This window comes from Leucopleurus acutus, assembly GCF_964270905.1.
Source record: "Leucopleurus acutus genome assembly, chromosome: 5".
Classification (NCBI taxonomy): Eukaryota; Metazoa; Chordata; class Mammalia; order Artiodactyla; family Delphinidae; genus Leucopleurus; species Leucopleurus acutus.
The window spans coordinates 22900619-22923568 of record NC_139147.1 but is presented as its reverse complement, the minus strand read 5'-3'; the positions used below and the strand labels follow the sequence as shown (position 1 = coordinate 22923568).

The window sequence follows — 22950 nt, the reverse complement described above, 5'->3', positions numbered from 1 at the left end:
AACATAATATGTTATAAATTCCTTAGAAAATAATACCATCCATATATTTGTTCACATTTTCCATTTGCTGTCTTATACATTTATAAAATGCAAAGGTATGTATATTTAAGAATTTTATAAATAGGTTAACAGTTTGGAATTTCAACAAGCAATTTGTAAAATATCAGTTGTAGTTTAATCTTATATGGGTGTAATTCAATTTTGTAATATAGTCTTTAAGGAAAAAAGTATTTTCTGTTTGTGCAGAGAAAGTTTAATTTCCTTTTTTTTAACTATATGGAATAGCCTTTTAACATTAACAGAAAAAAATGAAATTGGCCAGTTAATGGTTGAAACAAGGACCTAAAATTTAAACTACTCAATTTTTTAACACTGGCCAATATCTGTTTTGATCATATTCACTTCAATCTAAGATGCTCCCTTTCCTACTAACCAGTAAAAATTTCATTATCTTATGGGAAATAACTGAATCAATTCCACCATAGCAAACTGAACATATACCATAAGATTTAAACTGCATATGGAGAAAGTATACAGTTAGTGAGGTGAGAATAAACTTCAAATGTATCAGTTTAAATAAGTATCACATATAAAAGTATTTTATATCTCTTTATCCCATTTTTTTGACAGGGTTTTGTGACAAGTGTTCTCCATTCCAACATACTTAGCAATTTGAAATGTCAGTGTAGATAAAAGCCTAGATATTCTGCTGCGCAAGGACTATAGATATTTCACAATTTCCCACAATTTATACTTGCACCAGATTTGTAACAATTATTAAAAACATTCATTTCTAAGTTTTCAGTTATTCGAAACATTTATCAAAAAAGTGCTGTTATCTACAATACTATTTCTTTTTAGCCAACTTTTTTTTTAAATAACACAGTTTATTTTATTTAATTTCCTTTCTTACATTAAACTATGTTACTTTACCTCATATTGACATTTGACAAGGTCCCATCAATATTCCCATAGAAGAATAATAATTTCATATTCTAGATTATTCACTTTTTACAAGGAATTGTTTTAAAAGGATAGATACTAAAACCTTAAGGGGCATTGGGTGGGTATTAAAAAAAAAAACAACTAACGGTGAAAATTATGAACCACTTGAAATGTTATTCCATTTAGAAGTATATAGAATCATTATACTAATTATGAATATATTTTATATAAATTTATAGTATTATATTATACAGTGTCTATTTTTGAAATATATAGACATAAATTATCTAATGTTAATTCAGTCACTAATCACATATAAGAGACTGAGTCTATTTCCTAGTTTCTTAAATCTAAACAGCAAGCAGGGATTGACATGTCTACATGTATTATGGAAATGGGTATGGAATCAGAGACAGGGAAGACTGGACAGATATATATATATATATATATATATTTTTTTTTTTTTGCGGTACGTGGGCCTCCCACTGTTGTGGCCTCTCCCGTTGCGGAGCACAGGCTCTGGACACGCAGGCTCAGCGGCCATGGTTCACAGGCCCAGCCACTCCGCAGCATGTGGGATCTTCCTGGACCGGGGCGCGAACCCGAGTCCCCTGCATCGGCAGGCGGACTCTCAACCACTGCGCCACCAGAGAAGCCCTGGACAGATATTTTACAGCCATAGCCCAGGCCTCTACCAGCTCCCTCCTAACCATTGAAACAGGCTCTATTTCCCTATGTATCTCTAGCAACTCCCTACCGTCTTTTAGGAAAAGATCACAGTTAGGTTTTTTTTTAGTGGTGTTTATTTATTTTGTTTTTGTTGATTTATTTATTTGTTTATTCAATTACAGAGTCCATTCTTTTTAACCTAATAATTTATCAATTAATCAACATCCTCCACCAGTTACCCCCAATATCATCTCGAATATCCATAAATATCTGTTAATTTCAAAATATACTGTATTATCTCATACATCTCCGTCTTTGCTCACATCATGTTCTGGCTGAAAGGGACTCATCATCAGACAGAAAGCTTCTTATTCTTCAACATCATCTTAGAATTTATCTTCTCTATCATGCCTTCCTTGACCACTATCAACTTATATGCTTCTTCCATCTATTTGCTCAGGTCACATTATTTTTCGCCACTAGGAAAGCATTTGACTGTACATGTCTTACTCACCCTTCTCAATACATTAAGAACTCCCAGAGAAGAGAGTCCTTTTCCTTTTTCTTATTTTATTCTCACAACTGCTTGACAAAGTTGTTTAATTACATTGTGATAAATTGAAGGGTGATTATATGTCTTTGACCAATTTATCCCTGGGCAAAAAGATCACTTTTGTAATATAAAGGACTAGATGATATTTTGAAAATATTTAACTTATAATTCCACCTTTGTAAACAAACATCTATAGAAAAAGACACTTTTAGAAAAAAAGTATACGGTTTTACAATTATTAATGTCAGTTATATTATAAACATGTTTATGATTCCCTTTCCATTACTAAACCAATTTTCCACACTTAGCTACTTTTTCTTCCCCCAAATCAGATATTTAGTTTAAAACAAAGTCTGGTTTATCAGTGCTACCTCCTGACCCCATCTTCTTCCAAAGAATACCTCTTAGTAGGGAGAAGTGACTTGAAGGGAAATTTTGGATTCACATTGTTTTTATATTAAAAAATTAGTTATACATGTAAAATCATTTTGACAAAAAAATCAAAATGACTAGAGAGTAGAGACACAGTAGTAAGGAATAGGTGAAGTAAAATGCAATCTTCACCCCATCCCCAAATAATAGGGTTGTATGAAAAGAAAATTGGAAGTAAGCAATAAACTGTCTACATCAATATTGTTTAACTGAGTACACACAGAAAAGACATGACCACCTTTTGAAGATGTACCAAAAATAGCCTGAAGATTTTAAACATATCTAAACAATAGCACAAGGTTTATTGATATAATTGAGTAATGTTGAAAAATTATTGGTGAATTTTACTTATATCTTTTGAAATCTGAAAATTTTAAATTCCTAAGTGAATGTGTGGATACTACAAAGAGTTTTATCAAAGAACCAGAAAGCTAGAAAATCACAATGAACTTCCACATAAGTATTAATCTCCAGCATGACTTTTATAATTTGTTTCGAGATATATAAAGAGCTCCAATGAACACAATACATGTTCATTTAAAACACAGCTAATTACCTCTGTGTGATACTAAAAACTAAAAATCCCTCAGACAGGTCACAAAGCACTTATAAATTGGTGTAATTACATATAAGTATGTACTTTTCTCAAGGTTCTAACAGTTTTGATTTTTAATATATTTTTTAAGATTTTTCATTTTAGGGCTTCCCTGGTGGCACATTGGTTAAGAATCCGCCTGCCAATGTAGAAGACACAGGTTCGAGCCTGTGTCTGGGAAGATCCCACATGCCGCGGAGCAACTAAGCCCGTGCGCCACAACTACTGAGCCTGCGCTCTAGAGCCTGCGAGCCACAACTACTGAAGCCCATGCGCCTAGAGCCCGTGCTCCACAAGAGAAGCCACCGCAATGAGAAGCCCACTCGCAGCAATGAAGACACAACACAGCCAATAAATAAATAAATAAAAATAAAATATTTTTTCGTTTTAAAATTCCAAAATTCTTTTCCCAAAATTCAATCCTTTATAAAAGATGCTGCAGTTTTCTCTTCACTGATGACAATACTCTTCACAGCCATCACAGATTTACTCACATTATGTACATTTTTCTTTAAATTGTTCACTGAAAAACGTGAGATTACACATTGTACCCACAGTTTTCATACAGTTAGTTCAGTAAGCAATTAAATATCTGAATAAAATGAACATAAATGCACTTAAAAATTTGCTAATAAGTGCATTTTGTCAGAAAGCTGAATGATGTAAATGCTTTATCTCATAAATACTATGAATTGTCCAAAAGGAAACCAATATTTCAGAGTAAAAGACTTGAACACAAAGAAAGTACAGTCTTAATTTAGGAAGGAGACTTTGATCCACTCTGTAATAATCTTTTGAGAGTTTTAATCTTAATTTTTACTAAAATGAAGATGAATGTGCCTAAAATATTGTGCAAAATAGCCACCACAATAAAAGTAACAATAAAGATAACCAAAAACTAAAAATTAATGGTGAGCTAAAGAGGAAAAAATGAATTACAGAAGAAAAGAATACCAAAATGTATGTATAGATATTCTTGTCCCCGAACTGAGCAAAAGTCAATGTCACCTTTCAGAGACAATAAGAGCATTATGAATAATTATCTTTCTGTCATTCATTTTAACATCAGTCTTTCAAAGTTCAAAAAAAATGATTTTAATTTGACATGTAGAAGTAAGGGAGGGACCAAAAAATAATTTACGGTATGAATAATTAATAAATTAAAAAAGAATGGGGCTTCCCTGGTGGCGCAGTGGTTGAGAGTCCGCCTGCCGATGCAGGGGACACGGATTTGTGCCCCGGTCCGGGAAGATCCCACATGCCACGGAGCAGCTGGGCCCGTGAGCCATGGCTGCTGGGCCTGCGCGTCCGGAGCCTGTGCTCTGCAACGGGAGAGGCCACAACAGTGAGAGGTCCGCGTACCGCAAAAAAAAAAAAAAAAAAAGAATGATATTAAACTAAAATCTTCTTGAGTTCTGGTCACAGTGGAATGCACATCTAAAACTAGAAGAATGAAAATATACTTAAACCTTAGGCCTTAATGAAGTGTGTTTATCAAAAACAAGAAAAAATACTTGTAAAATATAAACATGTATTTACAGTTATTTTATGCATCCTAGTTCATGTATGCTAGCAATATTCAAATATTTATACTTGCTAAAATCTAAGAAGGTTTTGGGTAAAAGAAGTTCTAATTTTTTAAAAGAAGATACTATAAACAAATGAGTAATGAGAGGTAGCTGTAAACAAAGTGAGCGTAAAGTAATATATGTACAGTGTCTTGGAATTCCCAAAGTACCCTTCATATATGATTCTCAAAGAATATTTTAGCTAGGATACATGGGACCTGTATCCACATTTCATCAGTAATGAAATGGAATAAAATTAAAATTATGATTTCGATATAACCGATTGTAGTGTGTAGGCCACAAAATGAGTGAGCAATACCATGGTAGAGATAAAAAATATTAGAATTTCAATCAATATTTATTTTATATCATTTTAATTTATTTTCTTTTATGTTTTGTAATTGTACATTGCATCTTTTTCAAAGGATTGATACATTGTAAAATACTTTTAAAAGAAAAACACATATTATAGGAGGAGAGACTCAATTTTTCTCTGGATGTACATGGGGAAGCAATAAAAAAAAGGAGCTCGGATTGGAGGAAGAATATAAACTCCAATCACAGTTGCTCTTGAGTTTGTTGTTTGAAGTTTTTAAACATTTTGGATTAATGGAAAATGATATAATCATCCTTGCTGATACAGTTTGCCATGATTTTCTCCTTCTTTCCATTTAATACAATTAAAGGGGCATTGACCAGACATTGGAAACCTCAGAAGTTCAAACATTTGTTTCAAACAAACATGTTAAATATGAATGAAAATTGAATGGATCTTAGCACAGGGAGATCAGCTAGGTGCTTTGTGACCACCTAGAGGGATAGGATAGGGAGGGTGGGAGGGAGACACAAGAGGGAGGGGATATGGGGATATAAGTATACGTATAGCTGATTCACTTTTTTATATGGCAGAAACTAACACAACAATGTAAAGCAATTATACTCTAATAAAGATGTTAAAAAAATGGAATGGATCCATCAATTCAGGGATTAACAGCAGTCACTATAAATGCTGGAGACCCATGGTCATGACATAGAAGAAAAATGTGGTACGTGGATAAATGGAAAGAGTGGGACATTGTGCTCAGTTTGTTATAACAGCAGTTTTCAACATTTCCCTCTTTAATAGTGAATTTTATAACATGCTTGAATCAAAGTTTCCTTTGTTTTTTCTACTTGTGATTACACCTGCAGAAGTGATTTGAAAGTCATGTTGTTTCAAATATATAAAAGTAGATACTTGGAATCATTTTTCTAAAAACCTAAAATACATAAATATGGCACTTCTATGAATATAGCTGATTCTTCATTTAGTATAACTGAGAGAAGTCTATCAATCCTAAAGGCAAATCATACCTAATTTAGGTAATGTTTAGCAGGTCAAGTATTCCCCGTAGGAAATAGAAAGTCTTATAAATGTGACTTTTCTCTACACAGCTCCTCAGGGTTGGAAAATATTATTTTCTTTCTTGACAAGTGGATTATGTCAAGGATTGTAAAGCCTGCAGCTTCATCTATGCTGGGGGAATATTGTGATTATATTTCATTTTCACTATCCCCACTGTTTTTAAAGCTGTAAAGTTTATCAAAATTTTAAAGCTTTAAAAATTTTTTTTTATGTTGACATAGTCTAGACCCTAGTCTCATTTCTACACTTTGGCTCTTTTTATTATATTTTCTTATTCTTTGTTGATTTGGGGGTTCCTAGGAAAAATATCACAGAACATTAACTTATCAATTTAAGATAATTTCCAAGTATGTAAGTGGCAAGTGATTTTGGAAAACAGTTGTCTAACATAACACAACAAGGAACTGTGAAATCTTTAGTTGGTTTTTAAATTAGTGCAATGCATTTTCTTTTAAAAGTATGTATTACTCTAGAGCATACCTTTTATAGTGCATGGAGATTACCATAATTTTAGAAGCTCTTACTATTAAATCTAGGCCCTTCTTAATCTAAAAATCTTACCCTTTTATCCCTTTGTTGTGTTTTGGGGAGTCCAATGAATGAAATTAAATTTGGGGAATTTATGCTTCATAAGTAAAATGGGACTTAAATAGCTGTATGATAAACCCAAAGATGTATGTTAATTTTTAACTTATTTTAGTACGTATCAGGAAACCCCTCTAATACTGCACTAATTTTGTAGCACTCAATAAATGTTTGTGAAGCCTAAGTGAATAAATAGTCCTTTAAAAAAATAATGAAACTGTGTAGACACAAAAGTCTTTAGATAACCCAGATGTTTGATTTTAAAGTAGTTGAATGGCTGACCATCACTGCTTAGATGGAGCTCAAATGCAGGAAGCCGTCTGCTTCATCTTTCCACATAGGATGAACCATACATGTGTATAGATTTATACCTAGATTTTCCAGAAATCATTTGATATTTGAAAATATGTTACACTAGGCAGAATGAAGGAAGAATGTATAAACAGGAGACAAATAGACCTACCTCTATTGTGGAAGGGTATAGTATCTAGTTAATGTCATGATGAACACCAAAAAGGGCTTTTCTTTTTATCTTTTATACACTTAAATTCACTGTATTTAGCAATATTGCTTATGAAAATAACTACCACTATTTTGGAAGCAACAAATAAATCTCCATTTTAGGACACTTTAAATTAAGAAAAAAGTTTTTCTCCGTATCTTTATCACAACTTTCCACATCTAAAAGTAATTCTCAAACTATAGAAAAAGAGTTAACTAAAAAACTGAACTACTTATGGAGTCAGAAAGCAATGCTACTTTTTAAATTGTAGTGGTTTTTGAAAAACTAATATAAGCATAGTATATTTAATGGGAAATTAATGTAGTGTTTTAGCAATGAGTTAATTTCTACAACAGAAACATGAAAACACGTGCATACGACGGATTTGAAATGAAGTTTTTTTTTCTTATTTTCTTGCTTTTATTTTATATTTTGATGACTGTTAAATTGCAAGTACATAAAGCTCTGGGGATACATACTGGTTTAGTTAGCCAATTTTTAAATTTCACGGTGTGGGAGGTACAGCTTGGAGGGAGAATGTAAAAACACATTTAGTCTGATTCTCATATTTGCTTTCAATAATAACATCTGTACCTAAAAATAGATGTTTAAATTTTTGATTCCTAAATTATTTATTCTTATTCAATTCTAATATGAAATCCCTTTTCAAAAGAGCAATGCAAAAGATCACTAAAATGGAAGCTGAAAATAAGAATTCAAGAAAAATACATAAAAGCAAGAAATAATTAGTTGCATAATTATACCTCATTTAAATAGTTGTTTTTCCACTAGTTGTATGGGAAAAAATGGATATTGACATTTTTATGCAAGCAAATTATACATTTTAATTTAGTCACTTAATTTTATTTCTGTCTTTTGATTATTTGAAGCTTAGTATCCAGTACAAAATGTTGACTTGAACACAGGTATAAAACCGGGGAATTCCCTGGTGGTCTAGTGGTTAGGACTTGGTGCTTTCACTCCTGCGGTCCAGGTTCAACTCCTGGTTAGGGAACTAAGATCCCAGAAGCCATGTGGTGATGCCAATATATTTATATAGAACCGGAAGCTAAATAGTCTTCATTTGTACAGATCTAATATTAAGGGTATTAAGGGTTATCTTGTGACTTAGGTCACTGTACTCTCTGGATATCATTTTTCTTATCTAGAAGATAGACGTAAAAATATTTTTGTTTAGGTAATGGAGTTTAATAAAAATTATATCATAAAACACATGTGTAAATATTCTGGGAAACTGAAAAGATTAATTTAAAATCCTTTAAAAATAAATAAATTAAATAAATAAAATCCTTTAAATGATTGCTATGCTCAGTTTCAATTTGTTAAGTTATTAAAACCATAATTTAAAGAAAGATTTTTTGTATGTTATTGAGGAAATAAATTATTGCTAGTCCCCAAATCCTAGTGATGTAATGTTACACATGATTATGACTTTGTGAAAAGTCCAAAGACAAATAAGTGAACTTTCACAATAGATTAAATTGGTGTCAAAAGAGAAAAAGAACAGAAAATTTAGCTTTTATATTATAGCCTACTTTCATGGGATATGAGAATGTGTGAGCATTTAAATACATTCTTAAGCTGAAATATTTTTTTTAAATCTTTCAAAAGAAAATGTAATTAAATATTTATAACATAAATCTATTTGACGTCCATGCCTATTCTATGCAATGACAAAAATATATTTGGTTTTTCATAAAAAATAACTTCTAGTAATCTTCCAAGATTGTAATCTTGTTAAGATTGTTAAGAAGGTATAATATTGTTTCTCTAGAAAAAAGTAATAGCTATTTTAATGTCAATATTCCCTTACTATAAGGTGCTTTACAAATATAATGTTTCTAAGAGCTTTTTCTAACTTGGGAATGGAGAAGATCAATATACTGGTTTAATGCTTAAAAAGTCACGAATAAAATATTTATCATTTAAAAGCTAACTAGCTAAAACTAAGTCATTTTTTTAAAAAATGATCTTTTTCTCAGGAGAATAATCAATGCTTAATAAGAGATTCTGAAAGTTGCTGATGAAAAAACATATTTACTGGACTAATTTAACTTTAAATGGTCTATTTTTTTCACCAAAATCTCATTTCACTAGAATTTTGTAATAATAATAATAATATAGTAATAATAATAATACTCTTTAAATTTTTACTTAGTGTTGGGCAAAAATGTTTGAGGTGTTATTATTATATTCACAAAAATCTTTCCAACAACCTCATGACTTAGTTTGTGGTGGTTGTTTTCCTAAATGTCTCCATTTCAATAAAGAGGCATCTCAGCCTTAGAGAAAAGTTAAATGACTCAACCAAGGACATATAGGAGTAAGTGATGGAACCAGGATTTTCTGACACCAGATCCAGTACATTTAAATACAAAGCAAGAGTCTTCACATTTTAAAAGGGTAAATGGGGATTTATATATTGGGCCAGATATATCATAACTGAGTTGTGGGATTTATTGTCTAGAACTATGTCTGCACGTGAGAGGAACCTAAATGAAGTAAGAAAGAAGTGATTAATGTTCAAATGTCGTTTGAGTCAATATATCCAGATGGACTAAAGCTCAAATAGAGATGTATTTTTCTATTATTCTTGTCTGAGCTTTGGTTGTTGAATCATGTGAAGTACATCCAAAATAATTACTTATGAACACTGTAACATATTTTTGCTTTACATATAAACAAAGATATTTCATAGCTGAGTTGTCTTCATTATATTGTAATAGTATATTCAAATGAGAATCATTTATATTTGAAAAAGGATAATGGAAGAAAATGCATAAAATGATTTCTTAAATCACTAAAAGAAATCCTGGTGTGCTTGATATATTATTTTTATAGCATGAGGCACTAGATTTTTTAAAATTATGTATATAGATACAACTTTGAAAATTATTAAATAATATTTAGAATCTCATTGTCCATTTGTATATTGGAACTTTGCATAAAAAAAGATACTAAATTTCCATGGCTGAAAAATATTTTTGTTTCTCTAGTTTTTCCTTAATATGGGTTCATGTGATAACAGTTGTGTGGAAGCTAACAATTTCTCTGGATATGAGCTAGGCAATTTTTCTACACTGAAAGCATCTAAATAGCATGTTAAACTTTGATAGGGGAAGGAGATTCTGAAAATGGCATGAAAATGTTTTTTCCTCCACCACTGTCATGTGTTTATCACCTGTTTTCTCATTATCAGAAATAAAATAATTATAATCAAAATCACACTTTTCTTGGGCATGTGAGTTCCAAGTTTTTTGATTCAGTGCTTAAAGAGTTCTTATGTGCAACATCATGGGGACACTGTAGAATATGTGTGTTCTAGCACACGTGAAGAACAAAGTGCTTGTGTAAGTGCACCATGTAACAAATAGAATGATTTTTATTAATCTATCTGCAAGCTCTGAGAGTGTTAAGAAATATAAATAACATGTATTTCCTGGAAAAAATAAAATAAGTTTAGACATTAGACTCAGAAAAATAAACTAGGATTCAGACAGGTGTGACATATTCAAGACTGGCCTGTTAGTGGAAGATTCAACACAAGGACAGTTATATCAGTTCTTTGGATCACAATTTCTTCAGTCATGATTAAAATATATTGGACCTAACTTTAAAAATATAACTTACAAAATCTTTGTTTTACATATACATTTTTTTCAGAAGTGGTTTTCTCAAAACTCAAATTTGCATCTCTCCCTGTATCTGTCACTTGCATTGCACACCACTCACAGACTGAGCATGTGATTATGATGCTGAGTGAAAATTATATTTTATGATTAAAAATGATAATTATAATTTTATAATGTTACATAAGCAAATTTTAACATGATCATGTTGATCATTTTGAACAATTCTATAAAATTGTCATATAATTCTCTTTTTTCCCTCTAGATAACACAGTATCACCAGTTACCAGTTTAATCCTGTGTCTTTCCATTGTGCTCACTTTCCTATCTACATTGTTATAGCTGCGTAATCTACCCTCATATTCGACTACAGGCATATAAAGTTTGATTCATTTTTGCTGTACTAGCCACTCTTGCCATTTTTACTCTGTCAGTCAGCCTATTCCACCCTATTCTCCATCACCTTTTTCATGAATTCCATGGCTCTTGGAATTTCCTGCAACCATATGTCACAGAAAAGTGGCTCCCATCTTCCCCTACCTTTTCACGATATGACTTCAGAAAGGTCATAATTACCACAACTCTGTAAAAGTTAGCTTCTAGTCTAATATAATTTGTTAAAATATTAACTGGAAAAATACAAGTAAACCATTTATTCTGAAATGATGATTTCTAAAATATTTCTAGCCAGGTATTTTAAAGAGCATTCTTTGTCAAAGCAAAGTGCTCCAGCATCATTTGCAAGCCCAAATCTTAAAACTAAAATGATTCCATATAGAGCATTTATTTAACACTTCTCTTACAGGAGTTTTAACTATATTTTTTCTTTTAACAAAGTGATGATCTATTAATGGCTCTGACTTTCTGGTAGAGTACAGTTAGGGTTATGATAAAATATTCATTATCTTCCCCAAAGATAATCAAGAAGTATATTGGAAAGAAGAGTTACTTAGGGTGTTTTTTCTAAAGAAAGTTTGTAAGAAATATTTCAAATCCTTAACATGTCAGTTGCTTAAAACATTGTTTGAAAACCAGAAAATAGCTCCCAGCAATCATGAAATTGAAGTATGCTAATGAAGATATTTTTTCCTGTCTCTTAAGTTGAATATTTCTTGGATAAGATGATTTCTTTTTTTAAATAACTGTATAAACTTTTCTAATTTGGGATTTAATAAAATTATTTTCTTTTATTTTTAAGACACACTTTTTAATGGTCTTGGGCTTGGAGCGGTCATTGGTCTGGGAGTCGCTGCACTCTTTTTAATTCTTGTGGTAACAGACGTCAGCTGCTTCTTTATTCGACAATGTGGGTTATTGATGTGCATCACCAGGAGAATGTGCGGGAAGAAAAGTGGCTCCAGTGGTAAAAGTAAAGAACTTGAAGAAGGAAAAGCTGCATATCTGTGAGTATCAGACATCTGCATCAAAGTAATGTTAGACTCTTTGGATATCACTACAAAGAGCTCAAAATTTATGTTTTCTTCATGCAAAACTTAGAGTGAAATGCAAAAAGCTTTCCATATTAACATCATCTTCAAAAGTTCTCTCATGTTCCTATGCAGACAACCCACACTACTCCAGGCAACTCCCCCTGCCCCAGGCAACTAATAATCTGATTTCTTTTATCATAGATAATTTTTAGCTCTTATAAAGCTTGATATAGTTTCCTACAATGTGTATTTTTTTGTGTCTGCCTTCTTTCACTCAGCATAATGTTTTAGAATTCATTCATGATATTCTATGTGTCAGCAATTCATTTCATTTTATTGTTGAGTCATTTCTATTCATTTTTGATACATACATTTAGGCATGTATGGTCTCATACATTATTTTCTAGGCTTAGGGATATAGGAGAATCCATTTTGCATGGCCACATTGTTTTGTTTTGTTTTTATATTGTTTTGTGTTTTGTTTTGTTTCTCCAAAGCCCATTTCAATCTTTCTAGGCAATTTGTCTATGACCATTTTTCATGGATATTCTGTAAGGAATATTTTCACTTCATGGGATAATAACTTAAATAGTATACATTTTCAATTAAAAAATTACGTTAAATATTACAAGCAAAATGTCACCTGCTTACTTGTTGGACACAGCACATAGCAAAGAACAAACAGAAATTAGGCTCTACTTCATACTTGAAAGAGATATTAATGTATGACATAGTAAATATAGTGGAAACAATTCACTATTCAATATCTCTTGCTTTCCTCATAGAAACATATTGTACTTCCTAATAACTTGCTGTATTTTTAAATTGTCTTGTTAACTAAATAAACATATCACCAAATTTAGTTTTAGTTACTTTTTCACATATCAAGAAAGCAATGTACTATATAACATAATTATACATATATACATATGATATATATATGCACACATTGACTCAAAACTGAATTTTATATATCTTCATTTTTGCTTTGTTATTAACTAAATGGAATAAATACTAGGTAACAAGCACTTCTATACAATCTAGGGATAAAGTGGTGAATAAAACAAACAAGAATTTTGTTCACATGGAATTCATGTTTCAATGTAGGAAGACAGATAATCAACACTAAAATTGAAAATGTCTGGTAGTGATAAGCAGTAAGAAAAATGAAAAATAGAATGACAATTGTTATTAGAGGTTGGGTCATTAAAGACTTCTCCAGGGAGATGAAACTTAGGCTGAAGAGTGAGTGATAAAGAGTCAGAAATATAATGATCAAGGGGAGGAATGTTCTAAGCAATGTAACAATAAATACAAAAGCCATTAAGTCAGGAATGAGCTTGTTACTTAAAGGCAAAATGGATCTGAGTGGAATGAGACAGGGAAAGAGAGTGGTACCAATCAGGTGGGAGAATTATCTGAGTACAAATGTATTAAATCTTCTTGGTCAAAGTAAGGAAATATTTTTAAAATAGAAAGCAACTAAAAGTTTTTTTAATGGTTTATTTAGCTACTTGTGAAGAAGGATAACTGGAGGGTTGGTAGGTGAAAAGGAAAGATTTGGAATGAGGGAGACTGGGTAGGAAAATCTTGAAATATTCCAGGTAGAAAATGATGGTCTTCTGTACCAAGCCTGTAGTACTATAGGCATATAAAAGTGTATAGCACCCAAATATAGATGAGGTAGAGTCAAGTACTGCTGACTGATTCAACTTTGGGGTGAAAGAAAGAGAGAAATCAAAAAGGACCTTCACTTTTTGTCTTAATTAATTACAGGGATGTTGATGACCATGTGTAAAATAATGAGATACATCTAAGTTCTGCTGTTTGTTTTTATTTGACTTTATTAATTGGTAATTTATCCACCAACACTTTTGTTTGTAATTCCTGCCAAGTTTAATTAACCTTAAAGACTTGGAAAGATGAAAACACATGGTTCATTCCATACTTGTTGCCCATCATAGGTTTTTAAATCACAATTTCCTCTGCCTTAGGAAAACAGTTTTCAACTCTTTTTCAAAAATTCATTATTCAAATTGGAAAAAATAAAATAAACCTCAATGAGAAATAGGGCATAATTGATTTGATTAATTGGATATATACTAGCTTCTAAATATGACCCCAAGCATTCTAAGACTAGTTCTTTCATGTTATCACAAGTTATAAGACTGTGTAGATTTCTTACAAAACACATTAACTAAACACTTAGAGCATTCTTATTTAAAGAACGTTATATTGCAAAAAAAAAAAAAAGAGAAATTAAAGTCAATGGCATACAGGATGGCATTGTGTAAAGTCCTAGAATATTCCATTATTTGGCTTTCAATGTAAATTAGCATTTATCTTGAATTCTCATAGTTTATGTTATAAAATGGTTAAAGATTACTATTTTACCAAACTTTATGTATACTCTTATTTACCCAAGCATTAATTTGCAATAGCAAATATTTATTGAACACCTAGATAACCAGGCACTATCTAAGCTCCAGAGATACAACTGTGAGGAAGCAAACTAGTCCCTGCCATCAACTAGTTACTGTGATGGGAAACACATTTCGATTAAAAAACAATCAAATAGATAAATAAATAAGAAATTTCTGTTGTAAATACTACTTTTCAAAAAAGAATGAATTTACTTAATCAGACTTAGCTGAGCAAGTTGTGAAAGAACTAAAATATAAAAAAGAATAGGAAGTAACTAGTCAAGTGTGTGTGTGTGTGTGTGTGTGTGTGTGTGTGTGTCTGTAAATGGCTTTTCAGCATGCAGAAAGAGGGATACATAGCTCTGGCCCCCTTTACTGCCACATGGGAGAAGGGAAATACCCAACTCAAGTCCACTCTAACCATCCTGTTCCACTTAAAGGGGAAAAAATGAGAAAAAATTATGAAGTTCACAGTCTGGGGGCACAGACTCACTAAAAGACAGAGACCGAATCATGGGACTATAGAATGCATCCTCTTTACACCATAATTTACCACCTCATTACTAAAGACCTATATTTAGCAGTTCCTTCTAGCCAGTACATCATGTCCCACTATCAAGAAAAAACTTACAAGGCATACTGAAGGCAAAAATCAGTTTGAAGAGATGGAGCAATCATCAGAACCAGATTCGATAAGGCAGGGATGTTGGAATCATCAGACCAATATATATATATATATATTTTATGGTAAGAACTCTGATGGATAAAGTAGACAGCATGGAATAAGGGATGGGAAATGTAAGCAGAGGTGAAAATTCTAAGAAAGAATCTGAAATAAATGCTAGAGATCAAAAACACCATAACAGAAATGAAAAATCCCTTTGATCAGCTTATTAGCAAGACTAGACATGGCTGTGGAAAGAATCTTGAGAAGATCTTAACAGAAAAGTCAAAACTAAAAAGGAAACAAAAAAAAAGGCTGAAAAAAAAAGAAAATAGAATACCTAATTCTGTAGGACAACTACAAAAGCCTAAACATATGCACAATAGGAATACCAGAAGAAGAAAGAAAGAAAGAAAGGAACAGGAGAAATATTTGAAACAATAATAACAGAGAACATCCCCAAATTAATATCAGACATGAAACCACAGATCCAGGAAATTCAGAAGATACCAAGAAGGATAAAAATCAAAATTAAGCAAAAAAAAACTACACCTAAGCATATAATTTTCAAACTACAGAAATTCAAAAATAAAGAAAAAATCATGAAAAAAGCTAGAGAAGCAAAGGTAAGAATTACATCTGACTTCACACACCACACAAACATACACCTCCCCTCACACATACACACACTGATTTTTATATGTACATACGTATGTGTGTGTGTGCAATTTTTCTCACATAACAATGCAGCTTCAAAATGTCCCATTTCAGTACATGAATTTCTGACTCTTTTTTAAAATAAATAAACAGTATTCCATAATATTATATATCATAGTGTATTTTTCCACTTCTCTATTATTAAAGTTTAGATAAGACTTTCAATATCTTTATAATATTAAAGTATATTATGCTGTTTTGAACTTTGTTTTTACATCAATCCTGTTGTAAATGTACGAATATGTATTTCCCAATTCTCATCCCAAATAATCACAGAACATATATTTCCTACAGTGCTTCTCAAACACTGACTGTTATCAGTTTATTTTTCAATACAATAAGTGAAAAATATCATTTAAAATTTGCATTTTTCTAATCGGGGTTGAGTCTGAGCTTATTTGTTTTATGATTTTCTTTTGGTCACTTTATTCTTCTTGGAATTTCCTGTTCATATTTTTTACACATTTTCATAGAGTCGTTTGACTTTTCTTTCACTTGTTGATTATATAATGTGACCCTTAATCATTTGATGTTGCATTTGTTGCAAATATTTTCCCCAATCTATCCCAAAGTTTGGATTATGCTAGTGATGCCATTATTTATATGAACTTTACATTTTCATTTAAGAATTGATCAACTGTATAAAATATTCTTTCTCAGTTTGCATCAAGATATTTTCACTTTGCTCTTATTTAATTTGTTCAAGTTGCAAGTTTTAGTAGTATATTTCCTAACACAAATCCTCCTTGCCCTCCTAGGATGGTGATGACAGTTAACAATGATTGAGTACTGCATGTATGTAAGGCACTATTCTAAGGACACAGAAGAAATTAGTTTGGTATCTTTATCTTCTCTGTTTTACTAACCAAGACAGAAATGTTTATGCAGGGAGTTGGGAGAGCCAGCCAGGTTGGTTCTAGGACACATCCTCTCAACTGCTCTGCTACACTTGTCATCATTTTCTGCTTAATAATCAGTTCTAGAAATCTGGCCAGAATTTCTATGTTTACCAGTTTATAAATTGTAAAATTTTCTATAAATTTTAGCATATATTTTATGCCAATTTAAACAAAATATTGCTTTGTCACTCTATAATTCCACATTGGTAATTATTCTGATATCACTAGAAGAATAATTAAGTGTAATTTATACAGAATAGGAATTTAGACTCATGTAGGTTATATGTGTGCTTCAGATAGTATTTATTGTAATAGGAAAGGTTGGAAACAACCTAAATGTTTGTCAGTTAAAGACTTCAAATACATCGCGGTGAATATATACAATGGGAAAGTATGCACCATGAAAAAGATTGAGGCAGCTCTAAATGCTCTTTTATGGCTTCCAGCTAATACCTAGTGTAAACTGAAAAGGCAAAATTACACACAGTTAGTATGCTATCCTTTGTTTAAAAATAATTCACTTTCACACATACATGCTGGCATATGCTTACAGCATCTCTTGGAAACAAGGCAAAAATTTGCAACAGTAATTGTCTCTCTGATAGATAACTAAATATCCTACAGACAGTGGAAGGGAGAGTCACTTTTCCCTCTCCACCCTTTTGTATTATTCTGTACTGTATGCTAACAAGCTAAAAATCGAAAAAGATCATTAAAACCAAAAATAAAGATTTTAGGACAACTCACAATTTTCTCATATTACTCCTTCATTTCTTTTCGATAATGTTTATTTTATCCTTTCTAGTTTAAAGTTCTTTGCTTATCCGTTTATTTTTGGTAAGAAAGTATACAATTAAAATCCCAATTCACTATCTTTTCTATCTTTTCTTTGCATTCTGTTTCATTTCATCACAGATCTGTACCTGTTATTAAAATAATTAAAAGTATAATCTGTTTTTTGAATCACTTTTCTGCTCATCTTGATGAAGTTTTGAATCATCAATAGCCATGCTTTTCAAACAGTATCATCCACTATGTCATCAAGAGCATTGGTATCATGAAGAATGTTTTAAAAGAATCAACTGAAGAATAACAACAACAGGAAACAACCAAGAAAAAAAAAAAACTAAAATCTAATGGTGAAGTGCTTCTTCATCATCTCTACTATTATACAGATCTTGCTTCCTTGGAGCCCCAAAACAGAGGATGTTGTTAAACATGTTTGAACCACCAACTCCAATAGACATTTGAATTTTAAAGGTGTAAAAAGCATTCTTCACTGTTGACGTCTAGATTTTCTTCAAAATTTTATGTGTTTATGTGAGGTACCTACATACTCAAACAAAAGCAACAACCTGCCACCTGATCAAAGTGTTTTATTAGCCTTAATATCTTTCTTTTCAGGTCTCAGCATTTGTGAAGTCTGTTAAATATTTGAGTCATTGTTGGGTTTTTTTTTGTTTGCATTATTTTAAATGTAATCCTAGTTTACTTGACTTTAAAGAACTAATTCCATCATCATATGATGATGAAACCACTACAGTATCAAATAGGATACGCTCACTGCCCTAATATGACCAGTGCTTCACCATTATGTCCTGCCCTCACTCCCTCATCCTGAACCCCTGACAACCACTGATCTTTCTACTGTCTCTATAGTTTTGTTTTGTTTTTTTCCAGAATGTCATTTAGTTGGAATTACACAGTATGTAACCTTTTCAGACTGGCTTATTTACCTTAGCAATATGCATTTAAAGTTCTTCTATGTCTTTCTTTGGCTTAATAGTTCACTTCTCTTTATTGCTGAGTAATATTCAACTGTATGGATGTACCACAGTTTGTTTATCCATTTACCTGTTGAAAGACATCTCAGTTTTTTCCAATTTTTGGCAATTATGAATAGAACTTCTGTACAGATTCATGCACAGATTTTTTTGTGGATATAAGTTTTCAGCTCATTTGGGTAAATACATAGGGCACAACTGTGGGATTGTATGGTAAGTCTATATTCCTGGGTAGTTGAAAACACCCATTTCTTCCTAATTTTTTTTCGTGTGCCATATTTGAAATCTGTATGATGAGTACATCATTCTCAACCCTTATATCTCACTTCATTCTTTATCATCAGCAAATGGCTTCCTTGTTTTTCTTTCTTTTGTTTATTTTTTTGTGCTACAAATCCTTGTAGTAAAATTTCTACTCACAATTATAAATTACACTTAATTTTAGATTTTAGACATCTAACAAAATGACATGGATAAGAAATTATAAGTAAAAATAATAATGCATACATGTTACAATATTATTCTTTTTAAACTATTTTCTTAAAAACATAAATATATTAAATATGTCAATGGTTACATTATAGTTAAAATCATATAAATTCAGAGACATTTGAAACTAAAAGTATCTTATATAAAGATATATAAAGTATCTTATATAAATTTTATCTTCCAAATTTTGATATAGAAACAATGTTATTTTTCAAATAAAACATGTTTTTATTTGATGTTATTTTTAAAATAGCATCATTTTATTTTTAAAATAAAAATATATATTTAAATGGGTATGTGTATGGCTAATTAGGGGGAAGAAGCTACTTCATATTATAACTTTTATTTAATGAAATAATTTTCATTTATTTTCCAAAAGAAACTGCATAAACAAATTGAAAATTTGAACTACTTTTGTGAAATATTTAACAAAATTTTGATGAGGAAAAGAATTCTAGACAAAATGGAATTTCTTCTATTTTTTCTGAATAATATATGGCTAGATGAATTTAAATGGAAAAAATATTCTTAGTGGTATTCTTATTCTGACCAAGCTGGATCAGAATCCATGGGTAGCAAGATTTTGTAGAGATTTTAACCATGTTCCATAATGCATCTTTTTTTACATTTCATAGGTAAGTGTTTTTTTTTTTTTCTTTATTTTTCTAGGAAAGATGGATCAAAAGAACCAATAGTGGAGATGAGAACAGAGGATGAAAGAATTACTAATCATGAAGATGGGAGCCCAGTAAATGAGCCAAATGAAACCACACCACTAACAGAACCTGAGTATGTAGCTTGAAATGCTTAATTATTCTTGGATAAGTATTTGTAAAATGATGAACACATTGTCATTATTTGTAGCACATATTGACAAATAACATCATTTTAAAAACAGTGTTGTTTCTTCTTCAATGAAGGTACATATGAATATCTAAAATCCATTTTCTATTGAGATATTTCACATGAAGATTTTGTATCGTCAGAGAAAAATCTCCTGTTCACACATATACTCATAAGTTTATGTAAAAATATCAAAATGATGCAAGCATGTCAAAAAGTTGGATTTTCCTACACTAATCTTATTGCTTAAGAAAGTGATACTTGCAAAATGTGATTGATTTTTACTGAAATAAAAATATGTCAGAAAATTAGTTATTGATTTGAATATGAATATGACAGTCTAAAATAGAAATACTGTGAAATAAACACATCTATACACTTCCCTTTGGAAATCAGAAGTCTTTTCAATGAAGCAAAATATTACACAGCAAAACAAATTCCTATCTATTAATTAACACTGACTATGATATAATGGTGTGTATGAAGACTAGTTAAGAAAATGCCCTTACATAGAACGGGCCGTATTTTGAAACCAAACCAAAACAAGATGATTTAATAACTACTCTGGTTCTCAATTAAAGAAAAGAATACTCAACATAAAAATAATAGCATTAACAGTAATCTTTAAAAATACAATTTAACATAAATATAAATAGTGAATAAATATATATGCAAAAATACACCATCCAAGAATTAGTTGAAAACACTGGTTAATTACAAATTTAATACATAGTTTTGTGAGTAAGAGATATATTAAGCATTATGCTAACCTCCCATTCAAGCTCTAAATTTCTGTATACTTTGCTGCTAGAAATAACCCATTGTTTTTATAATCCTTTATTATCAATGTTTTCAGTATTTGGGAATGGGAGAAAAGAACTCTGAATGCACTACTTATAATAAACATAAAAGAGAGCCTGCCCTAGTAGGTACAAAGTAGATGTTACTTCACTCCAGCAATGAAATAACTTACTTTCGATTGGTTAGTTTTCACATAATAGCTTTGACTTTCAGAAGACATGGCTTTCTCTTCTCATTCAGAAACATAAAAGAAATTACAAATAAACCCCAGAGGAACTAGCATAGTAGCATTCACTACTCCATAAAATAGTGAGGCTGCATTCACAGAGGTGAGTTAGAATTCTATTTGTAACTTAATTTTTTTGATGTGAAAAAATTATTTTGTCAAAGGAGGAAATACTGTCTTCAAAGCCATATGCACAAGATGTAATAATAAAGCATTGAGTTTACGCTGGTAGAAAAAACTCGAAATCTTGATTTATTGTCATCATAGTATGATTTGTAAAGCTGTCTTAATATTAAGAAACAAAGGTTGTTATTGCTTCATAGGTTACAATTGGAAACTCTCAACAAATTGCTATAAATATTACAAAAGTATCAAGAAAAAATAATAGTGAAAAGAGACGAATTAAAGAAACATATATAATAAATATAAAAAAGTGGAAAAGTCCTGAAATATATCTATTTGCATTAAGTTCCAAAGAATATTACTAATTCACCCTACTTTTGAATTTTATGTAACAGATATGGCAGCATCTGTTGATTGTTTTTACTTAAAAAACCGGAGTACTAGTAAATCAGCTAGTTAACATATAAAATTATTTTGGCTTTTTCATATTCCAAAACACTTCATTATATTTTTAATACATCAGAGGGTTATTAAACCAAAGCCACCCTATAATGAACAATTTGGTGCATTCAAATCTAAAAATATATTTTTTCATTCATTATTATTCATTACATCACATTTTCACAGTAGACAATATTGTATTATTATCTTTTAGATTATATTTCTGTCAATTTGATATTTAACAAATCTGATGTTTTTCATTCTAATAATGGTACTCTATTTTCTTCTACAAAACAATAACTTAAATGTTAAGAGATACCACTTAAAGTGCCTCAGCCAATTGTTCATTATTTTTCTATTCTCTTTCAGAAAATTGCCTTTAAAAGAAGAAAATGGGAAAGAAGTCCTAAATCCAGAAACTATAGAAATTAAGGTTTCTAATGACATCATTCAATCAAAAGAAGACGACAGCAAAGCATAACACCAAGATCACAGAGTCTTTAACAATGAATGCTACAAAGAGCATTTAGATTGCAGTGACCCTATGACCAAAACTATTCCATTGACCTTAATTTCTTGGGAAACTTCTAGCTTGGAATAGCTTGTACACATATACATATGATCAAATACTCCTGCCCATGGTCCATTTCCTTTTGTTTTTGTGTTGCTGTTGTTGTTTCTTTTGTTATGAATTTCAATATAGAGACCTGACCGGCACCAACTCTTGGGTATCAATTTGACTCTATGATTGAAGTACTGCAATTTATTATATGGATAAAGTGCTCTATTTCTTAAGAACTATATTTCATAACACAACCTCTCCACAAGTAGGGGTTTAAGAAAAAACAAAGAAAACAAAATCTTTGTGAGCTAAATATATAAGAAAGCCCTGCATGTTTTTTAATCCAATCTTGGGCAAATAGATTATTAAAGTGGATTTCAGTTTAAGATGAAAATACTTAATAAAAGCTACACTTTTCATCCAGAGAATTTCAGGGAACTTAGGCTTGAAGGAGCCAGTTATCTTTAGCAGATGTTAAATATTGAGAGAAACTTTGGAAAACTCTTTTTAAGTTATAATTACAATGCTACTTCAAAGTTGAATTTTTAATAGACTGAAGTGCCAGATCAAAATTATTACCCATTTAAATGAATATTAGTTGTGTGTAAAATTGATTAGAAAGATTCCATAAATCTCTATCTCTT

At 31.0% G+C, this 22950-nt stretch overlaps 1 protein-coding gene across 3 annotated transcripts in view; it reads left to right on the top strand.

Annotated features, from left to right (window-relative positions):
• NCAM2 (neural cell adhesion molecule 2) overlaps positions 1 to 22225 on the top strand; it is a gene marked incomplete at both ends in the record, with an annotated part of 498781 nt that extends 476556 nt beyond the window's left edge. For 2 of the 3 annotated variants that reach the window (XM_082839435.1, XM_082839433.1), the window contains 3 exons: positions 12103 to 12307; positions 19980 to 20099; positions 22114 to 22225. In XM_082839435.1, coding sequence (XP_082695561.1) covers positions 12103 to 12307; positions 19980 to 20099; positions 22114 to 22225 — 437 coding nt within the window. Of the gene's footprint in view, positions 1 to 12102; positions 12308 to 19979; positions 20104 to 22072 lie in introns of all 3 variants that reach the window. The other variant, XM_082839432.1, reaches the window with a different exon arrangement.
• Positions 22226 to 22950: the final 725 nt, after the last annotated feature.